The sequence below is a fragment of the Penicillium brevicompactum genome, assembly GCF_028827555.1.
Source record: "Penicillium brevicompactum strain IBT 35665 chromosome Unknown utg000009l_segment0_segment0, whole genome shotgun sequence".
Taxonomy (NCBI): domain Eukaryota; kingdom Fungi; phylum Ascomycota; class Eurotiomycetes; order Eurotiales; family Aspergillaceae; genus Penicillium; species Penicillium brevicompactum.
Genome location: NW_026623212.1, coordinates 652,167 through 667,588, shown reverse-complemented (window position 1 = coordinate 667,588; position 15,422 = coordinate 652,167). Strand labels below are relative to the sequence as shown.

Genomic DNA, 15,422 nt, shown 5'->3' with positions numbered 1-15,422 from the left:
CAATCGATTCGGCACGACTGTCACACAACTGAGGCTCCGGCATCGAGACATCCCACATACTTCTCCATAAGGCTTCTATCCAGCACCGGAAATCGAAGACCTCCTGGATAACTCTTTAGAGCCCGGGCAGTATTTGTGGTGTCGTACAGCGGCATGTTCTCATACAGCTCCCACCGAGTCATGGCCCCATGCGCCCTTTCTGCCAACATCGGTTGAAGTGGCTGCAGCCGCTCGGGAACTTTCTCACTCAACACATCAACCCATTCTGAGTAGGGTAAGCCCTTCATGGAGCCACCTAAAACCGCACCAGCCAACTCCATCGTATGATTCATATCGATTGATTCCTCACGACTGGGAGGCACAATGTGATACGCATGACCTAAAGACGAACTCGCCGGCAATCCCGCAATATGCAAGATGGTGGCATTGACGTAGTCCACGGGGACGAACTCCTTGCGCTGATTCGGCAGTAACGGATAATATCCAATCTCAGTGCAAGAGTGTATCAATCGACTGAAGAAATCGTCCAAATTACACGCGCCTGTGCGACTGTGTCCCGTGATGAAGCCTGGGCGGTAGACAGCCACGGGAAAGTTGCGGTCCATGACGCGTCTCAATAACCCTTCAACTACCCATTGACTTTGGGCGTATCCATGGTCGTATGGGAGCGCCACAACATGTTTCAGGAGAGGCTCATCCTCTGTGATTGTTGATGTGCCTGTCACAAAACCGGTGGGACCGAAACATGAAATGCTGGAGACGTAGTGCAAGGCTTTGTTCCTGCCTGTACTTGCAAGCCGCAGTATGTTCCTGGTCCCAACAACGTTTGCGGGACGGTGCATTGAGTAAGGTTGCGTGTAGTTAACCCGAGCACCCAAGTGAAAGACCACGCTTGCCCACTTGGCTATCTCATGGAAGCGCTCATACCCCATGCCTAGATAGACGTCTTCCAGTGAGCCACAGAGCACCAATATCTTGTCAGAAAATCGGTCTTCCCATTGGCCGTATTTTACCATTGCACTCTTGAGTCGTTCGAATCCCGAGTTCACATCAGAAGCTCGAACCAAGCATCCCACTTGATGCACCTCTCGCATGCGAAGGAGATCTGCCACCATGAATGCACCGACAAAGCCTGTGGCTCCGGTGAAAAACACACGTCCTTCTGTATCACGGCGCCAATTAACCACCGGCCCTGAAGGTGGAACGAGATCATCGGCGACTTTCGTGTCTTCAACCCAAACTGACTGCTCATGGCGGATGGTTTCGGATTTTGCTCCGTTCACATTGGCCCTTTCAACCACAATTGCCAATCTCCCGAGAGTGGAGTTGTCGTACAATGTCAAGAGCGAGACGCTTGTGTTGAAATTCTGACGAATACGGCTGATCAGAAGCGAGGCCTGCAAAGACGTGGCGCCAAGGTGGAAGAAGTCGGTCTCTGTGTCAACAAGTACAGATGATATACCCAAAATGTCCTGCCATAGACTGGCCAGCCGGTCTTGGGTGGTACCTGTACCTTTATGAGCGCTAGGGGCTTTGTGATCTGTCCAACGCTTGCGGTAAAGCTGAGACAGGTGCTTTCGGTCGACTTTTCCATGGCTGTTGAGAGGTAGTTGTGGAATCAATTCAATCTGAGGTACCATGTATGCTGGAAGAGCTTGGTTGAGTGACTTCGTCGCCTTCAAAATGGCTTGAGGCTTTGAGGAAACTGAAACCGCGAAAGCGACGAGGATAGACCCAGCCCCTTCACTAGCTTCTGCTTTCAATGCAGCCACGTCGGAGAACTGACCAGTCCTCAACATTGCGGCTTCAACCGCTTCGAGCTCAATTCGGTAGCCGCGGACTTTGACCTGATGATCCTGACGCCCTACATAGTCAATCTGTCCATCATTGATTCTCCGTCTGACCCTATCGCCGGTGCGATAGAATCGTTGAATCTTGTTCTCCTCGCTGATAATAACGAAGCAGGCCGAATTCTTCGCAGGCTGGTCCACATAACCAGATGACACGCCGGCACCAGCAATCCAAAGTTCCCCCTCCTCGCCGTCCGCAACAGGGCTTCCATCCTCACCACAGATGCGCGCGACCGTCTTGCCCACTGGTCTCCCAATACTGACGGACCCTCTTGAGGTGTCGTCAAGGGTAACTTCATGCGCCAAGCAAAAAATACAACACTCAGTGGGGCCATAAGCATTTATCAGTTGGCGGGGCGGGCCTTGCGTCAAAATTGCCTGAAGTGCCGTCACATTTGCTGCTTCGCCGCCAATGAAACACGTCTTCAATTGCGCAAATGCACGTGGATATGTCGTGGCTGCAAGGTTCAACAGAGCGGTAGTGGTGGCCATAATGTTAATCCCCATTTGGTCAATGGCAGCTGCCATGGCCGGCAGGTTGAGAAGGGTGGCTTTGCTCAATACTGCGATACGCGCACCGCGTAATAGGGGCACCCATATATCAAACAACGCGACGTCAAAACTGGTGTTGTTGACATGAGCTACAGTATTGGTCTTCTCAATCGCCTCAAAGGGTGCATGATACACAATTTGTAGGATGGAACGCGCAGCAATCTGCACCGCCTTTGGCTCGCTGGTTGTCCCCGAGGTATGAATCAAATGAGATCGATGTTCGAGGGTTGTCGGTAAAGGGAATTCTGATTTTGATAACCAAGACATCCATGACTCTTTGGATGTTGCCTGTGTCTTGCTGTTGACACCGAGACGGCGAAAACTAAGACTTCGACCTTTGTTGGTGTCGTCTACCACTATGCATCTTGCATGGAGTCTCTCCAAACGAGTCTGAATGAGGCCATCTGGTAGAGTGGGATCCATTGGAGCGCAGCTTCCACCAGCATATATAATTCCCATCTGGGCTACCACATCTGCGATGCCATGCTGCACGATAATGCCAACCGGCTCTTCAAACTTGATCTGCTCCTCTTTGAGACTCTGAGCAATAATCAGTGCGGCCGAATGCAGCTCTTGATAGTTGAGTTGCTCGCTTTCATCAAATACGGCGATTGATGCAGGGTTTCGTTTCATCTGGATGTAAAATAGCTGACCGAGACCAATGTTTTGATCAACGGTCAGCTCATACTCTTCCAAGTTAGATAGTATCTGCGACGGCATTGATGTCAAGTGGTGTCAAAGATACTCAAAAAGACGTGATGGTGCGCTCTGTACTACGCCTTGTACCTGGACCTACACGCTATATACTCAGTTTGGCATGGATGTCTATTTTTGAGACTGCATTTCCTCGCTGTATGCCGCCTAGGTACGACCCAGCCGTCTCTGTTGATCCCGCACAAGATCAGCCACAACGCGAACTCCTCTCAGCCATGCAATGATGGCACGCTGGCTGGCTGGCTGGCTGGCTGAGCCATGAAAAGAGCAAGTGTGTCCAAGTATGAGATACCATTGATCGCATTTGGCTTTGTTTGTTCTTTGCCGCTCATCGATTCCTATCAACACCTGTAAGTGGGTGGGTGGACGACCAAAAGGGACACACGCGCAGGAGTTGTGCTCAGCCCGCCTCAAGATTCCAAGGTTTTATGCCATCTGCCCGATCATACCCGGAGCGAGTCAGCTCGCCATCAAATCAACACATCATAGGTGTTTGAGGGTTGATGCTTTGGCTGACTGCTTTACTCCGACTGGATAACTGAGGGTTCACACAAGGTACATTCGGGCCAGATCAAAAGTTATAACTCAGCGCCACTATCACAAGCTCTCGTTGAAGTGATGGGCCTTGAACTCAAAAGGTGAAAGGATTTATCGAGCCCTGTCAAAAGTTGATATGTGTTCATACCCCTTCTGGCACAACTTTAACGCCTCCCTGGTGCAGATGTACCCAGTGATCTACAAGGGCGTTCGTGAGCACTAACAAAACTGACCGGGTGCTTACAACGATGCATGTGTTTACCGCATTTTGTAATCTCCTATTACGACTAGACAGGGACGTTGGCTACTGTTGATCAAGGGATCTACGGCTGGCTCTCTCAAACGGAGTAGGCATGACTTGATACCGACGCCTGTATTGTAATGATAAAACATTTGAAATTACTGGACCAAGTGTTCAAACCATATGTGACAAAGAAGATATTGCAGTCTCAAAACCGAGCCGCGAACCATTGGCTGGCCGTCACCAAATATTTCCTTTCTTCTGGCCATCCCAAAGCCTCTGCGACTGCACGCTTCAAAACGGCAGCTGTGGTGTTCTCAGTGGGCTCCGCAAAGTACCTTCCACCAGTGATCTGAGTAAATCCAAACATGAGTTTAACATCTTCCAACTCGTGGATGCCGTGGGTATCAAAAGCCTTCCAATCTGGCAAGATAGGATCAAATCTTGCCTTGAGATTAGTGGCCGTTGCAAAATCCATCACAATATCCTCAAATGTTCGAATATCGCTGACACCATGCACAAAATGCCCATTCCATCGAATAGGATCTAGAAAGACTCCGTGAACAATATCGCCAAAGTCATCGGAGATGCTCAGCCAGGGGACATTTTCCTCTCCGCCCCAGAAAGGAACACGGAAATTCAAATACCCTTCAGTGTCTGGAATGTGAGGGAAACCTCCAAACACAGGGGCAACCTCCTTGGCGAGGAAGTTTTCCAGGAACCAGCCGGCTCCGATTGGAATGACTGTCTGAAAGGCTTCTAGCTTTCTGGCATATTGTTCGATCTTGTGTTTCACTTTTTATCCAGTCAATCAGAGAGCAATGAAAGGATGTCTGCCTTACTCACTGTCCATGGCTTTCATTTGGACTTCGCCGTTCGTCATCTCGGTACATGGTGGTCCCGAACTGAATACGAAACATTGTACACCTGCTTCCACAGCGGCATCAACGATTATCTTTCCCATATCAAATTCGTTTGGACCATCCGCTTCTTTAAAAACCTATGCAGCTTAGCTATTAGCAAAATCATTGATAGTCTTTGGAGTCTAACAGACCTTGTCATCGGAATTGATGTTCACAAAGGCGCCCCATGAGTCTTGAAATGCTGCTACCATTTGGTCATAGTCAAACCCATTTGCTTGAACGACCTCGGCGCCCTCTGTAGCAAGCTTATCACTGGCATCCGATTCGGGGTCGCGGGTGATGCCTCGGACCTGAAATGTGGGATTTTGAAGCAAAGACCGAGCCACCGATCCTCCCTGGTTGCCTGTGGCTCCAAATACAGTAATACGCAGCGCTTTAGTGTTCATCGTAGATAGTCAAATTTTTAGAAGTCTGGGTAAGAGAGACTTCAGGAATCAATGGGATGGATGAATAGAGAGAGGCTCAGGGCAGCACGAACCAACTCCCTCCTCCCAACACCTAAGAATACGCGGCTAATAGAAGTTGCACACGTTGATCAAAAAAAGCAAGGACTTTCCCTACTTTCGAAATAAACAGAATTTAGACTGCGCTTTCTCAGGTACTCATCTCTACGTGGCTGTAATGCAGTGTGATAACCTGAGTCAGTCTAGATCCGCTCGCCTTGAGAAAGAGTCTAATAGACAGACCCTCGCCTATAGGATGTCATTTAGGTGATTAATTCAAAGTGTCAGTGCTCCTGGTGAAAGCTGGAAGACTAGTGTCACTTAGATCTTTTGAAAATGCGGCCCGTTACCCTCCACTGGTGACAGCCAGCCACAAAGCTCCATCACTGATCCGCACGATACCAACCCCTGTAATGTCTGGGGTGCAGCTTGGTATCTTCTCTGATTGCTCTTGGCAGATGAGAGCAATTTCAAACTCTCTGATGGGGTTTTATGTATCATTTATGACATCTAGCCTTACGAAGGGGTAGAGAGGCACGAGATATTACACGGTTAGGGTTCCAGCGCTACATGCATAGAGATAATTTGGGCTTGTGGGAGTTACTCATGGGACCCAAAGTTCTCATTTGGGCACCCATGGAACGTCACCCATGAAATGAGAATCCAACTCGATCGAATATAATAGCGCCCGTTATTTGTAAATATTCAAGAGCTCCACTGTCAACCATGCATGTATGCAGCGTCTACCGTCCCATCAATGCTAAATTCTGACAGCGAACGGTGAGTCTTGAAGACCTCCAGATGTACCTTGTCTTCAGCTCTTATGACCTGTTTTATCAAACAAAAAGCGCCAATTCCATAGGTTCATGTACCACGCAAGTTTGTTCGCTCGGGCCGTTCTGCATGTAGATCACAAACTCGTATTCCACACCCCAGGATTTCAGCCCATCACTTGGCAGCGCGTGCATCACGGAGCTTCAGGTTCAGCGGAACCAGACCTTGCCAGACCCCATACTCCTTCATCTCATGTGGATCAACATTGTCTGGGCGGGCTTTGAGGTCAAAGTTCCACAACAGCCGAGTAATAATCAGGCGCATGTTCAGATATGCCAGGCTGATAGGGTCAAGTCAGCACAACCCCTGCTCCTACGGGTAAATTCACGCACTTTATTCCAACGCATTTTCTTGGTCCAATAGAAAACGGTGCCCAGATTTGCCGGTTGTCTGATTCGAATTCGGGGTCTCCGAGCCATCGCTCTGGAATGAACTCATCTGGACGACGCCAGTATTTCGGAGATCTGTAAGCCGCCAGCAGGGCCACCGAGACCCATGTCTAAACACAATTCAGCTAAGCCAAATACCTGTTGCTGGTTCAAAGAGGAGAAAGGATGATCGTACCCCTCCTGGTACCCATTTTCCATCAATGTGGCTGCCTGACTTGGGTGTAATGCGGTGCAAACCAACTGGAACAGACGGGTGAATGCGAAAAGTCTCTTGAATAACAGCCTTGAGATAAGCGAGGGTGCTCACGGAGTTGAATGTGATTTCGTCCTCGGATCCATAGCTCGATCGGATCTCTTCGACTAGTTTCTGGTAGCTCTCCGGGTTGTGAACAAGGTAGTAGAGGGCTGAAGAGATGGTGGTCGCAGTGGTCTCACTTCCTGCTGTAGCCAAAATGTTGATGTTATCCAAAAGTTCATCCTCGGTCATTCCTTTCAAAATGAAGGATGCAAAGTCCGCGCGAGACACGCTCTTTTCTTGTTCCCTATCTCTTAGGTATCTACGAGCATTCTCCATATGAGTCTCATATGGGGCACTGATCTCGTCTGGGATAAGCCTTTGTAGAAGGTGGTGATATGGCTTCAGCCTATGAGCACACTGCACAAAGTGCGAATGTTTCATTGCCCCAAAGATCACGTACGCCCATGGATGATAGTCAGCAGAAGGGAGACATCCCACGGGTTTCCCAAAGGACAGTGAGCTCAAAATGTCGAAGATGATGAAATTGACCCAAGCTCCCATATTCACGATCCCGTCTTTGTCGGGATAGTAAGCTTCTCCTGACCGGTTGTACCGCAATGCATCAATCATTAGACTGGTGTATGTTTGGATCATCGGCTCTTGCTCTTTGATAGCCTGCTCTGAGAATGCAGGTGCCATGAGCTTTTTGAAACGCGGGTGCTCACGAGTACTCGCGAATAGTATGTTCTGAGCTGCCCCAGATCCCTGGATATAGACGGCCGGATTCTTTTCAAATGCCATTTCTTCGGTCGTCTTGCTTCCAAAGATTGTCTTGTTTGCGGAAACCGTCATGTATGAGACTTCATTCGGGCCGGTACGGACAACTTCGCCATATCTCTCGTGTAGACTTGAGATATACCTGCAGCTGTCGCCTTTCAACATATGGTATACGTAAACAAGCTGGGATGCTGCGTCGAGCTTTGGGCCTGCGTAATTTCGTAGCGGATGAAGGAACACATTGTAAACTGCAAGGCCGATGTGAAATGCAAAGAACTAGGACATGTCAAAACAGCTCAAGAGGATCTTGACGACTCCCTACCAAGCCTGTTAAAATTCCAAGCCATTCGAGGAACTCCATCTTATGGTTATAAAGCGTGTGAGTGTGAATTGGTGAATGATCAAAGGGGAATGGAAAGTAAAGTGAAAGTGTCACAATGTAAGGAGAAATCTTGAGGAGAAATCTTGAGATTGACTAGACCCGAAGACCGTCGCCTTTACCACTCTGTTTTGGTGCACTCTGAGGCCGCCACACCAGACTTCAGCTGCGTAACTAGCCATAATCTCGTTTAAGCAGATAATTATTTTCTTCGAGCTCTTTTGCCTTTGGAAATCTTGACATCCTTTGTGCTCTTTTGTTATTTTGAAAACGCGCTCTGTCAACCTGGTCAATCATGAGCTCTCCAGTATCGTCTACTCAGGCCCAGAAACCACTTCGACTTGTAGTCGCAGGTCTTTCACGGACTGGAACTGCTTGTATGTGCCTTTCCTAACAGATAGTCTGGTCTCTACTAACGTTTGACTGTTATTTCAGCACTCTACCTCGCTTTAAAGGAGCTGGGATACACTCCATGGCACATGTGTGAGCCCATCGAAAGCCCGAAACTCATGTACAACCAATGGACGGACGCAATGAACCGCAAATTCTTCAACTCAACCGGTACCTACGATCGAAAAGACTTCGATAACCTCAGAGGCAAATACGATGCGCTTCTCGATATCCCTGCCTGTCTTTTCTGGGATGACTTTCACCGTCTCTATCCAGATGTCAAGATAATTCTCACCTCGCGCTCTGCCGACTCCTGGTTCCGGTCTGTCAGCAGCACCATAATTCCATGGCTTCAAAAACCATTGCTAAACATTCTGCAATATTTTGAGCCCAATGGTTTGGGGCCCGAGCTCCGTATGGTCAAGACCGCGTACAGGGTCATCTGCAACAATGACTATTCCGGTGATCTCGCCAAGCAACGCTTCTTAGAACATAATGAGCGAGTGCGAAAGGGAGTTAGCCCGGAGAGATTCCTTGAGCTGAAGCTGGGAGATGGGTGGGAGCCGTTGTGTGAATTCCTCGGTATCCCTGTGCCGAAGACACCATATCCACGAGTCAACAACACGAATGAATTCAATGAGGGGGCAACTAAGGCTGACAGGGCTGTTCTGGGCGGACTTCTCACAACCTGGCTGGCGTACATCATTCTTGTTGCAGGGGTTCTACTAGGACTGTTTGTTTGGAAGAAGTGAGATAAACTCACATATTGAGAATGTTTGTTTCAATCACAGGGGCATGAAGTACACAGCCAATCACCTTTGAGATGTTTGAAGTGCATTTGCAACATAGTGTGATGTCTATGCAGGGATATCCTCATTCAGTCAGCGGTGGTAAAGTTCCCTGATTGTTAGGTAGCCACAAGGATCCAACCCCCCGATTCTCATCCGGGCTAGCTGCATTTAAAAATGACCTGTTTGTGGCTGAGTTTGGGATGCGCGGCCCCAAATCAGTGCCCTGTGCCTTATCCATCCCTCTCCATCTTACTCCGTATTCCGTACTATAGCAGCGAACTATGCACCTCAGCCCGCCATGATCTTCGTCTGCCGCTGTCATCACATCGGCCCCCGTAGCCTTGCTGGATGTGCTATCTCACTATGAGGATGTCTGACCGCATATGTGGCTTGAAATACTTGTTCCTGGTATAACACTCATCTTATGACTGATTTTGCTTGGACCGAATTTTGCATGTTGCTCAAGAAAGAAAATCCCCTGTCATGATGTGAAGTGCGCTTTCACTTATTCGTGGTCTGCATTCCCTTTCTTCCACATCCCTAGGTCACCTCTCACTGGTATCTCAAGGGATTTTCTCTTCAAAGGCTATTATCCTGCGAAAATGGCGACCAATGATCTTTACAGTTCTCCATATCTTGTCGACTATTACGACCTAGTCGCCCCAAAGTCGGAGTCTATCGACGATGCTTCGCTTTACTGGAAGGTCTATCAAGACCTCCGGTCCCCTCTTATCAGGGCGCCCAGGGAGCCCTTCGTGATCATGGATGTTGGAACGGGTACCGGTCGCGTTGTCCAAGGTCTTTCGAACAGCGCAGCTCTGCTCGGCGATGACTTCTTCAATACGAAAGTCCTGGGGGTTGACAATGCCCAGCATATGCTGGACAAAGCTGCCGATAATCTGGATCCTCTTTTCAAAGAACATGTCTCTTGGATTCTAGGGTCTGCACTGGACCTTGAGAGCGTAATGGTTCAAAGTGGATATAGAAAGGTTGATCTACTGATCTTCTCTATTGGGTCCATCAGCCATTTATCTGAGAAGGGCCAGCCAGAGAAGTTTTTGGAGCAAGTCTCCCGTGTACTTTGTCCAGGCACCGGGCGAGCCTACGTCTCCATATACGATGGGTCGCTCCTCGAAAAGAGTGAGCAAGTCACTTTCCATCAACCTGAGGGTGTCACGGAGATCAAAAGCCACGTTTTCCCCAACATCATGTACCGAGAGTCTAATCATCGCGGAGAGGTGCAAGACAAAATCAAAGATGTGACGTTTGAGCTTCAGGTAGTCGAACAGACGGATCTAGGTGCTCAAGTTCTGGAAACTAACAATATCTCCATGAAAATGAGGCAGTGGGAGGAGGATGAGCTATTGACAATGCTACCTGGGAGTGGTCTCAAATTTCTCGAGAAGACGAGAGGCAAGCATGAGACATTCTATGTATTTTCAACTGCGGCATCTGCGGCATCTGCGGCATAAGCGATGGTTATAGATAGGAGCTCGGGAGCATGGTCCGAAAGGCACATTTAATTGGTCTTAAGACTTTCAACATGTCTATGTAGGCTACCAATCGCTAGTGATCGCCATACATGAAAAGTCCAAAAAAGGGGAGATCTCATCAAAAATTGCCATATAATGTCAGACTCGGGTACATCGACGCTTTTGCCATCTGTGAATCTAAAATCGCCTCACGTGACACGCCATCCTCTAGTCGGAAGAATTTCGCTGGGCTCGATTTCCTTTTTGTATTCTTCTTCGAAATCTTCAATTCAAGATGTCCGTCGTAGATCGGTTCCGCGAGATCCGGTCGTCGGATAGGTTCACATTGGTGGCAATGTGCTTCGCCATCTTCACTGATACTTTCATCTATGGAATGGTAAAATTCACGAAGGTAGCATTGCCTGTGTCACGATCTAACGAATTTTGCTTTGCTCGATAGATCGTTCCAATCCTTCCATATCTGCTACTTGAGAATGGTCAAATATCGAAAGAAGAAGGTATGTATAGCAGCCTTATCTCACTATACCTTGCTAACTTGCTCTGATCAAACGCAGCGCAGAAATGGACATCCATACTCCTGGCTGCCTATGGGGCAGCATTGCTGGTGGGATCTCGTAAGACTCGCCATGAATACTTTTGTATGGACGACTGGCTGATATCATATAGCGATAATCGGCTTCGTCAGTGATCGCATCCACTCGCGACGATCACCTCTTATCTTTGGGTATCTGACGATTGCTGCTTCAACTTTCATCTTCTTATTCGGACGCTCACCTTCTGTGCTCATTGTGGCAAGAGTGTGCCAAGGCCTTTCTGGGGCGGTGATCGGGGTTCTTGGTCTTGCCATGATTGCAGACAAGGCTTCCCCGGAGAATATAGGAGAATTCATGGCATATAGCTCTCTTTCTTTCACGTGGGGAATGTTGATCGGGCCTGTTCTTGGTGGTATCCTGTATGTGATCTCTCTTGTCGCTGTTTCTCAATCTTTCGATCTGACTGGTTTCTGTGGCACGTTCTAGGTTCGATCACTTTGGCTCGGCTGGCGCCTTCGGGCTGCCAATTGCCATGTTGGTGGTTGATATCATTCTTCGGGTCCTGATCATTGAGAAAAGCAAGGATTCAGCCTGCAACGAGGTCGCGGAATCTTCGCGCGAAACAGAGACTCCTGCTTCCCCCCAGACAGATGAGCAAACCCCCTTGGTTGCGGCTCGAAAGCCCTCTAGTGGGCCCTCTCTGTCTTTCCGCAACTTCATCGATACTCGTCTTATGACAACGATTCTTGTCGAGATTACCATATCAACTGTGTATTCAGTATTTGAGACGGTATGTGATCTATGCCAATTGAGCTTGGATTTTCTGACATAACAATATCAGACTTTACCCCTGTTTACGATCGAAACCTATCAATGGTCTCCAACAAATGCTGGACTCGTGTTCCTAGGGTTGACCCTCCCTAGTTTCCTCAGCATTCCCCTAGCGACATTTACCAGCAAGCATGGCTGGGATCGGCGGAAGATCGTCGCTATCGAGCTTATCGTCAGTTCGCTTCCTATGGCAGGACTCAAGTGGACTGAAGGACCCACACTACAGCATGAGCTCCTTTTTGTCGTACTAATATTCCTTGTGGGCTTGTTTATGACTACTTGTCAGGCGCAAACCATGGCCGAAGTGTCGGACTCGGTTCGCCAGATTGAGGCAAGACATGGAATTGACACAAGCAAGAGCAGCGGAATGGGCACCGGCTTTGCCTTCTGCAACATGGCTATCGCGGCTGGACAATTCATTGGGCCTCTCATAGCTGGTGTGACTAGACTTGGGTTTGGCTGGAGTGTCATGACTTTCATGCTGGGGATCTTGTCAGGTGGCGTTGGTCTTGTGTCGTTTGTTGTGAACACGAAGTAATCTTGTCTATGCTTCGGAAATTGATTCCAAGCCCAATATTAAATGTGAATATTTACACTTCTTAAACTATAATGTACCTATTTCTCCTTTGAGGTGTGGTCGGGCTAGGCCGATCTGGTATTCAACTGCGTGCTTGACCCACCATCTGCCAACTGGCGAAAATCCCCCCCGAGATGACGTTTCCGCGATCACTCCCCATCTCCGCTACTCCGCATCAACATCCAAACAGCATCATGTACGACTCTTATCGTAAGTCGCATTGCCTCGCGTCCTTTTCGGTATGAAAACTCGACATAACTGACACCTCTATACAGGCCCACACCCTCTTCTCGCCCAGGTCCCGCTCACGGTCTCACCCTTCATCAACCTCCCCACCTCAGTCACATTACCCTACACATATAAATCCGTCACTTCGATTCTCCCGCCCTCAGTAACGGTCGACCCTAGCAATCCCGATGGCAAAGCTCGTTATGTCGTCTCCTCGAGTGGTGAGCATGCAGCTCATCCAGACGATATCCTAGCCGCGTGTCACTCCCTCGAAACGCACCTGAACAAGACCCGCAGCGATGCCGACCAGGCAATTGAAGCTTGGAAAGAGTCAATAAAACAGCGCGAGCTTGCTGAAAAGAGACGCTTGGCTCCTGGGTGGCTGGACCGCGAGGAGAAACTACTCCAGCCCAGTCGTGCCACTATGTCTCCCGGTGCCCAGCAGAGTCTCTTGGATAGCTCGTCTCCCGACCAAAACGCGTCGCAAATGCCTGCCATTCAGCCGCATGATGAGGGGGAGGAGTTGGATAGGGCTTTTGGTGGACTTGGTGTGAAATGAAGGGGGAAAAGGCTCCAGCAATAATATATCACGCGTCTTTCATGCTGCAGTAGTCTTTGAGGCAGGTTTAGGCGTGGTCTACCTGTCGTTCTCGAAGATGTCTGGATCCAGGCCACAGGGAGCTAGCACACTGTCTCACGGCTTTCTCGCCTTGGGCTGTTGGGCTATCAGAGACCGATCAAAGAAGTCGGCGACTTCATGGGCCATGGAGCCTCCCATTTTGCCCTCGAGACCAGGCATTATGCTCTCTATAGTATCATTAGAATCTGTCATACAGATAAATTTCCGGGCTATTGCTTTGGATATCCTCTGTCTGAGCCACGATCAAATCTGTACACCTGGATTGTCCCGAGGTCGGCTACAGTACTGCGACAAGACGGGTACCAGATACCCTTGGCCCCAAGTCTGTCGCCACGGGGCTCACCTACTCAATACAATGTCAAATTGATTTATACATTTTGCACCAATTACTGGCATCCCATAAAGTGTTTCCAAGAAATTTGAAAATTCGGGAGGTGTAATCGTGAAGAACTGGGTATCAGCCTCAATATATATAGTCCACCCTTTGGTTTGTCATTTAACCTTGGGACCTTAAAATCACAGAAAAAGTGATATTTTGATTCATATTCCCCTACCAATTTCCACTGTGTAACACCTAGGCAATGATCTTAGAATTGATCGCAGGTCACCAAGTTCGCAATGGCAATGAATGCAGCTGTTGGAGCTCCCACCTATGCAAGCTTATCGGGGAATCCACTCGGAAAAGCTCCTCGCCGCAGCTCTTTCCAACCTCAGCACGACTTCACCTCAACCTCACATTATATCCAGACCACAAACAGACCCTGCGCATTTAAATATAACCTTGGAAATTGACATCAACATGGAGTCTCTCACCAGCGCCCCCGAAACCTCTACATTCGTCCCACTCGCAGAGCACCAGTCCCGCACTCCAAGCTCTTTCTATTCCGGCCCCGCAGTGTTACACTACCACAGCCAGCGCTGCAAGATCGTCATTCTCGAGCGTGAACTACTTGCCGCCCCTGCACTGAACGCGCTTCGCAGCGAGAGCGCACCCACCGCTACCGCGACACAGGATGACGACGAGAAGGAGGTTGCCATTGACGGCGTCGACATCTGGGTGACATCTGAGTAAGTTAACACTGGTGTCCGGGTCAGACGTGTCTTCATGCGACCTGTTCAATAGAGACCATTCACTGACCACTCATACAGCAAGTTCCTCTTGTACTCCACCGCCGCATCCGCCGGTGTCTCAATTCCCTACCCCTCGATCTCACTGCACGCCCTGCAACGGCTGCGCGTGCCAGGTGATGAATCCTCTACCGAAGTGCAAGGTCTCTACATGCAGGTCGCGACGCCAAGTGCGCCTTCCGCCGACGACGAAGAGGAGTGCACCACTATGACGGTGGTGTTACCCGCGGACGCCACAGTGGAAGCGTCTACCGAAGAAGGAGAGACGGAAACACCCACGAAGCAGCTCTACGAAGCTGTATCTGCGTGCTCGAATCTGCACCCGGACCCTGTGGAGCCTGGTGATGAGGATGATGATATGGAGGATGGAGCGAAGTTTATCTCTGCGGAAGATCACGAGGGCGTGTTTCAGCTAGGGGACGGCGGTATGCCGCCTCCTGTTGATGGGAGCTCTGGGTGGATTACGGCGGAGAATATGGATCAGTTCTTTGATGCGGATGGGAATTGGATTGCTGCAGGTGAGGCGCCTTCGTTCCCGCTTGGTCCCGGGGCTGGAACCGTGAGGGCTCGGGAAGAGGAGAATGGTGCTGAGGAAAATGGAGAGGAGGATGAGACTAAGTGGCAGAAGACGGATTGATTTCGGGGTCGAGGGCTGGGTGTAATTCAAAAGCTACCGGAATGGAGTTTCGATACTTGGACGTTATGGTTACTTTTCATTCTATGAACTGGCGGTTTACAGTGGGAAATGCTATTCGAGAATATTAGATCCAAGTAACACTACCAGCTATCAGTTTCATGGTTTTCAGATCACCGATAATCCATGAAGGCGTAAGAAAATAAATGGGATGATCCCAGGGCCGCCAGGTGAGAGCAACGTAAACGAAGATTTAGTCAAGAATAAGAGTAAGATTCAAAGCTAGGTAAAAATGAAGTA

The 15,422-nt window shown here is 49.2% G+C and overlaps 8 protein-coding genes across 8 annotated transcripts; 5 read left to right on the top strand and 3 right to left on the bottom strand.

Moving 5' to 3' along the window:
- Positions 1-20: 20 nt before the first annotated feature.
- N7506_011696 (non-ribosomal peptide synthetase) lies at positions 21-3,122 on the bottom strand (the record flags this gene model as incomplete). Its single annotated transcript, XM_056960987.1, has 1 exon — positions 21-3,122. The coding sequence occupies one exon, from the start codon at positions 3,120-3,122 to the stop codon at positions 21-23; it is 3,102 nt and encodes a 1,033-aa protein (XP_056805521.1).
- Positions 3,123-4,102: 980 nt separating this feature from the next.
- On the bottom strand, positions 4,103-5,203 carry N7506_011695 (NmrA/HSCARG family protein; the record flags this gene model as incomplete). Its single annotated transcript, XM_056960986.1, has 3 exons — positions 4,103-4,689; positions 4,741-4,894; positions 4,949-5,203. The coding sequence occupies 3 exons, from the start codon at positions 5,201-5,203 to the stop codon at positions 4,103-4,105; spliced, it is 996 nt and encodes a 331-aa protein (XP_056805520.1).
- Positions 5,204-6,208: 1,005 nt separating this feature from the next.
- Positions 6,209-7,859, bottom strand: N7506_011694 (cytochrome P450; the record flags this gene model as incomplete). The annotated part of the gene is made up of 4 exons (XM_056960985.1): positions 6,209-6,374; positions 6,427-6,593; positions 6,659-7,774; positions 7,821-7,859. 4 exons carry the CDS (start codon positions 7,857-7,859, stop codon positions 6,209-6,211), a joined length of 1,488 nt encoding a protein of 495 aa, XP_056805519.1.
- Positions 7,860-8,172: 313 nt separating this feature from the next.
- On the top strand, positions 8,173-9,019 carry N7506_011693 (sulfotransferase family protein; the record flags this gene model as incomplete). The annotated part of the gene is made up of 2 exons (XM_056960984.1): positions 8,173-8,254; positions 8,313-9,019. 2 exons carry the CDS (start codon positions 8,173-8,175, stop codon positions 9,017-9,019), a joined length of 789 nt encoding a protein of 262 aa, XP_056805518.1.
- Positions 9,020-9,660: 641 nt separating this feature from the next.
- Positions 9,661-10,530, top strand: N7506_011692 (class I SAM-dependent methyltransferase; the record flags this gene model as incomplete). Its single annotated transcript, XM_056960983.1, has 1 exon — positions 9,661-10,530. The coding sequence occupies one exon, from the start codon at positions 9,661-9,663 to the stop codon at positions 10,528-10,530; it is 870 nt and encodes a 289-aa protein (XP_056805517.1).
- Positions 10,531-10,825: 295 nt separating this feature from the next.
- Positions 10,826-12,453, top strand: N7506_011691 (MFS transporter; the record flags this gene model as incomplete). Its single annotated transcript, XM_056960982.1, has 6 exons — positions 10,826-10,927; positions 10,991-11,048; positions 11,106-11,165; positions 11,218-11,503; positions 11,571-11,874; positions 11,926-12,453. 6 exons carry the CDS (start codon positions 10,826-10,828, stop codon positions 12,451-12,453), a joined length of 1,338 nt encoding a protein of 445 aa, XP_056805516.1.
- A 233-nt stretch (positions 12,454-12,686) lies between these two features.
- N7506_011690 (uncharacterized protein) lies at positions 12,687-13,279 on the top strand (the record flags this gene model as incomplete). The annotated part of the gene is made up of 2 exons (XM_056960981.1): positions 12,687-12,702; positions 12,768-13,279. The coding sequence occupies 2 exons, from the start codon at positions 12,687-12,689 to the stop codon at positions 13,277-13,279; spliced, it is 528 nt and encodes a 175-aa protein (XP_056805515.1).
- Positions 13,280-14,159: 880 nt separating this feature from the next.
- N7506_011689 (Voldacs domain-containing protein) lies at positions 14,160-15,125 on the top strand (the record flags this gene model as incomplete). The annotated part of the gene is made up of 2 exons (XM_056960980.1): positions 14,160-14,428; positions 14,510-15,125. 2 exons carry the CDS (start codon positions 14,160-14,162, stop codon positions 15,123-15,125), a joined length of 885 nt encoding a protein of 294 aa, XP_056805514.1.
- Between the last annotated feature and the right edge of the window lie 297 nt (positions 15,126-15,422).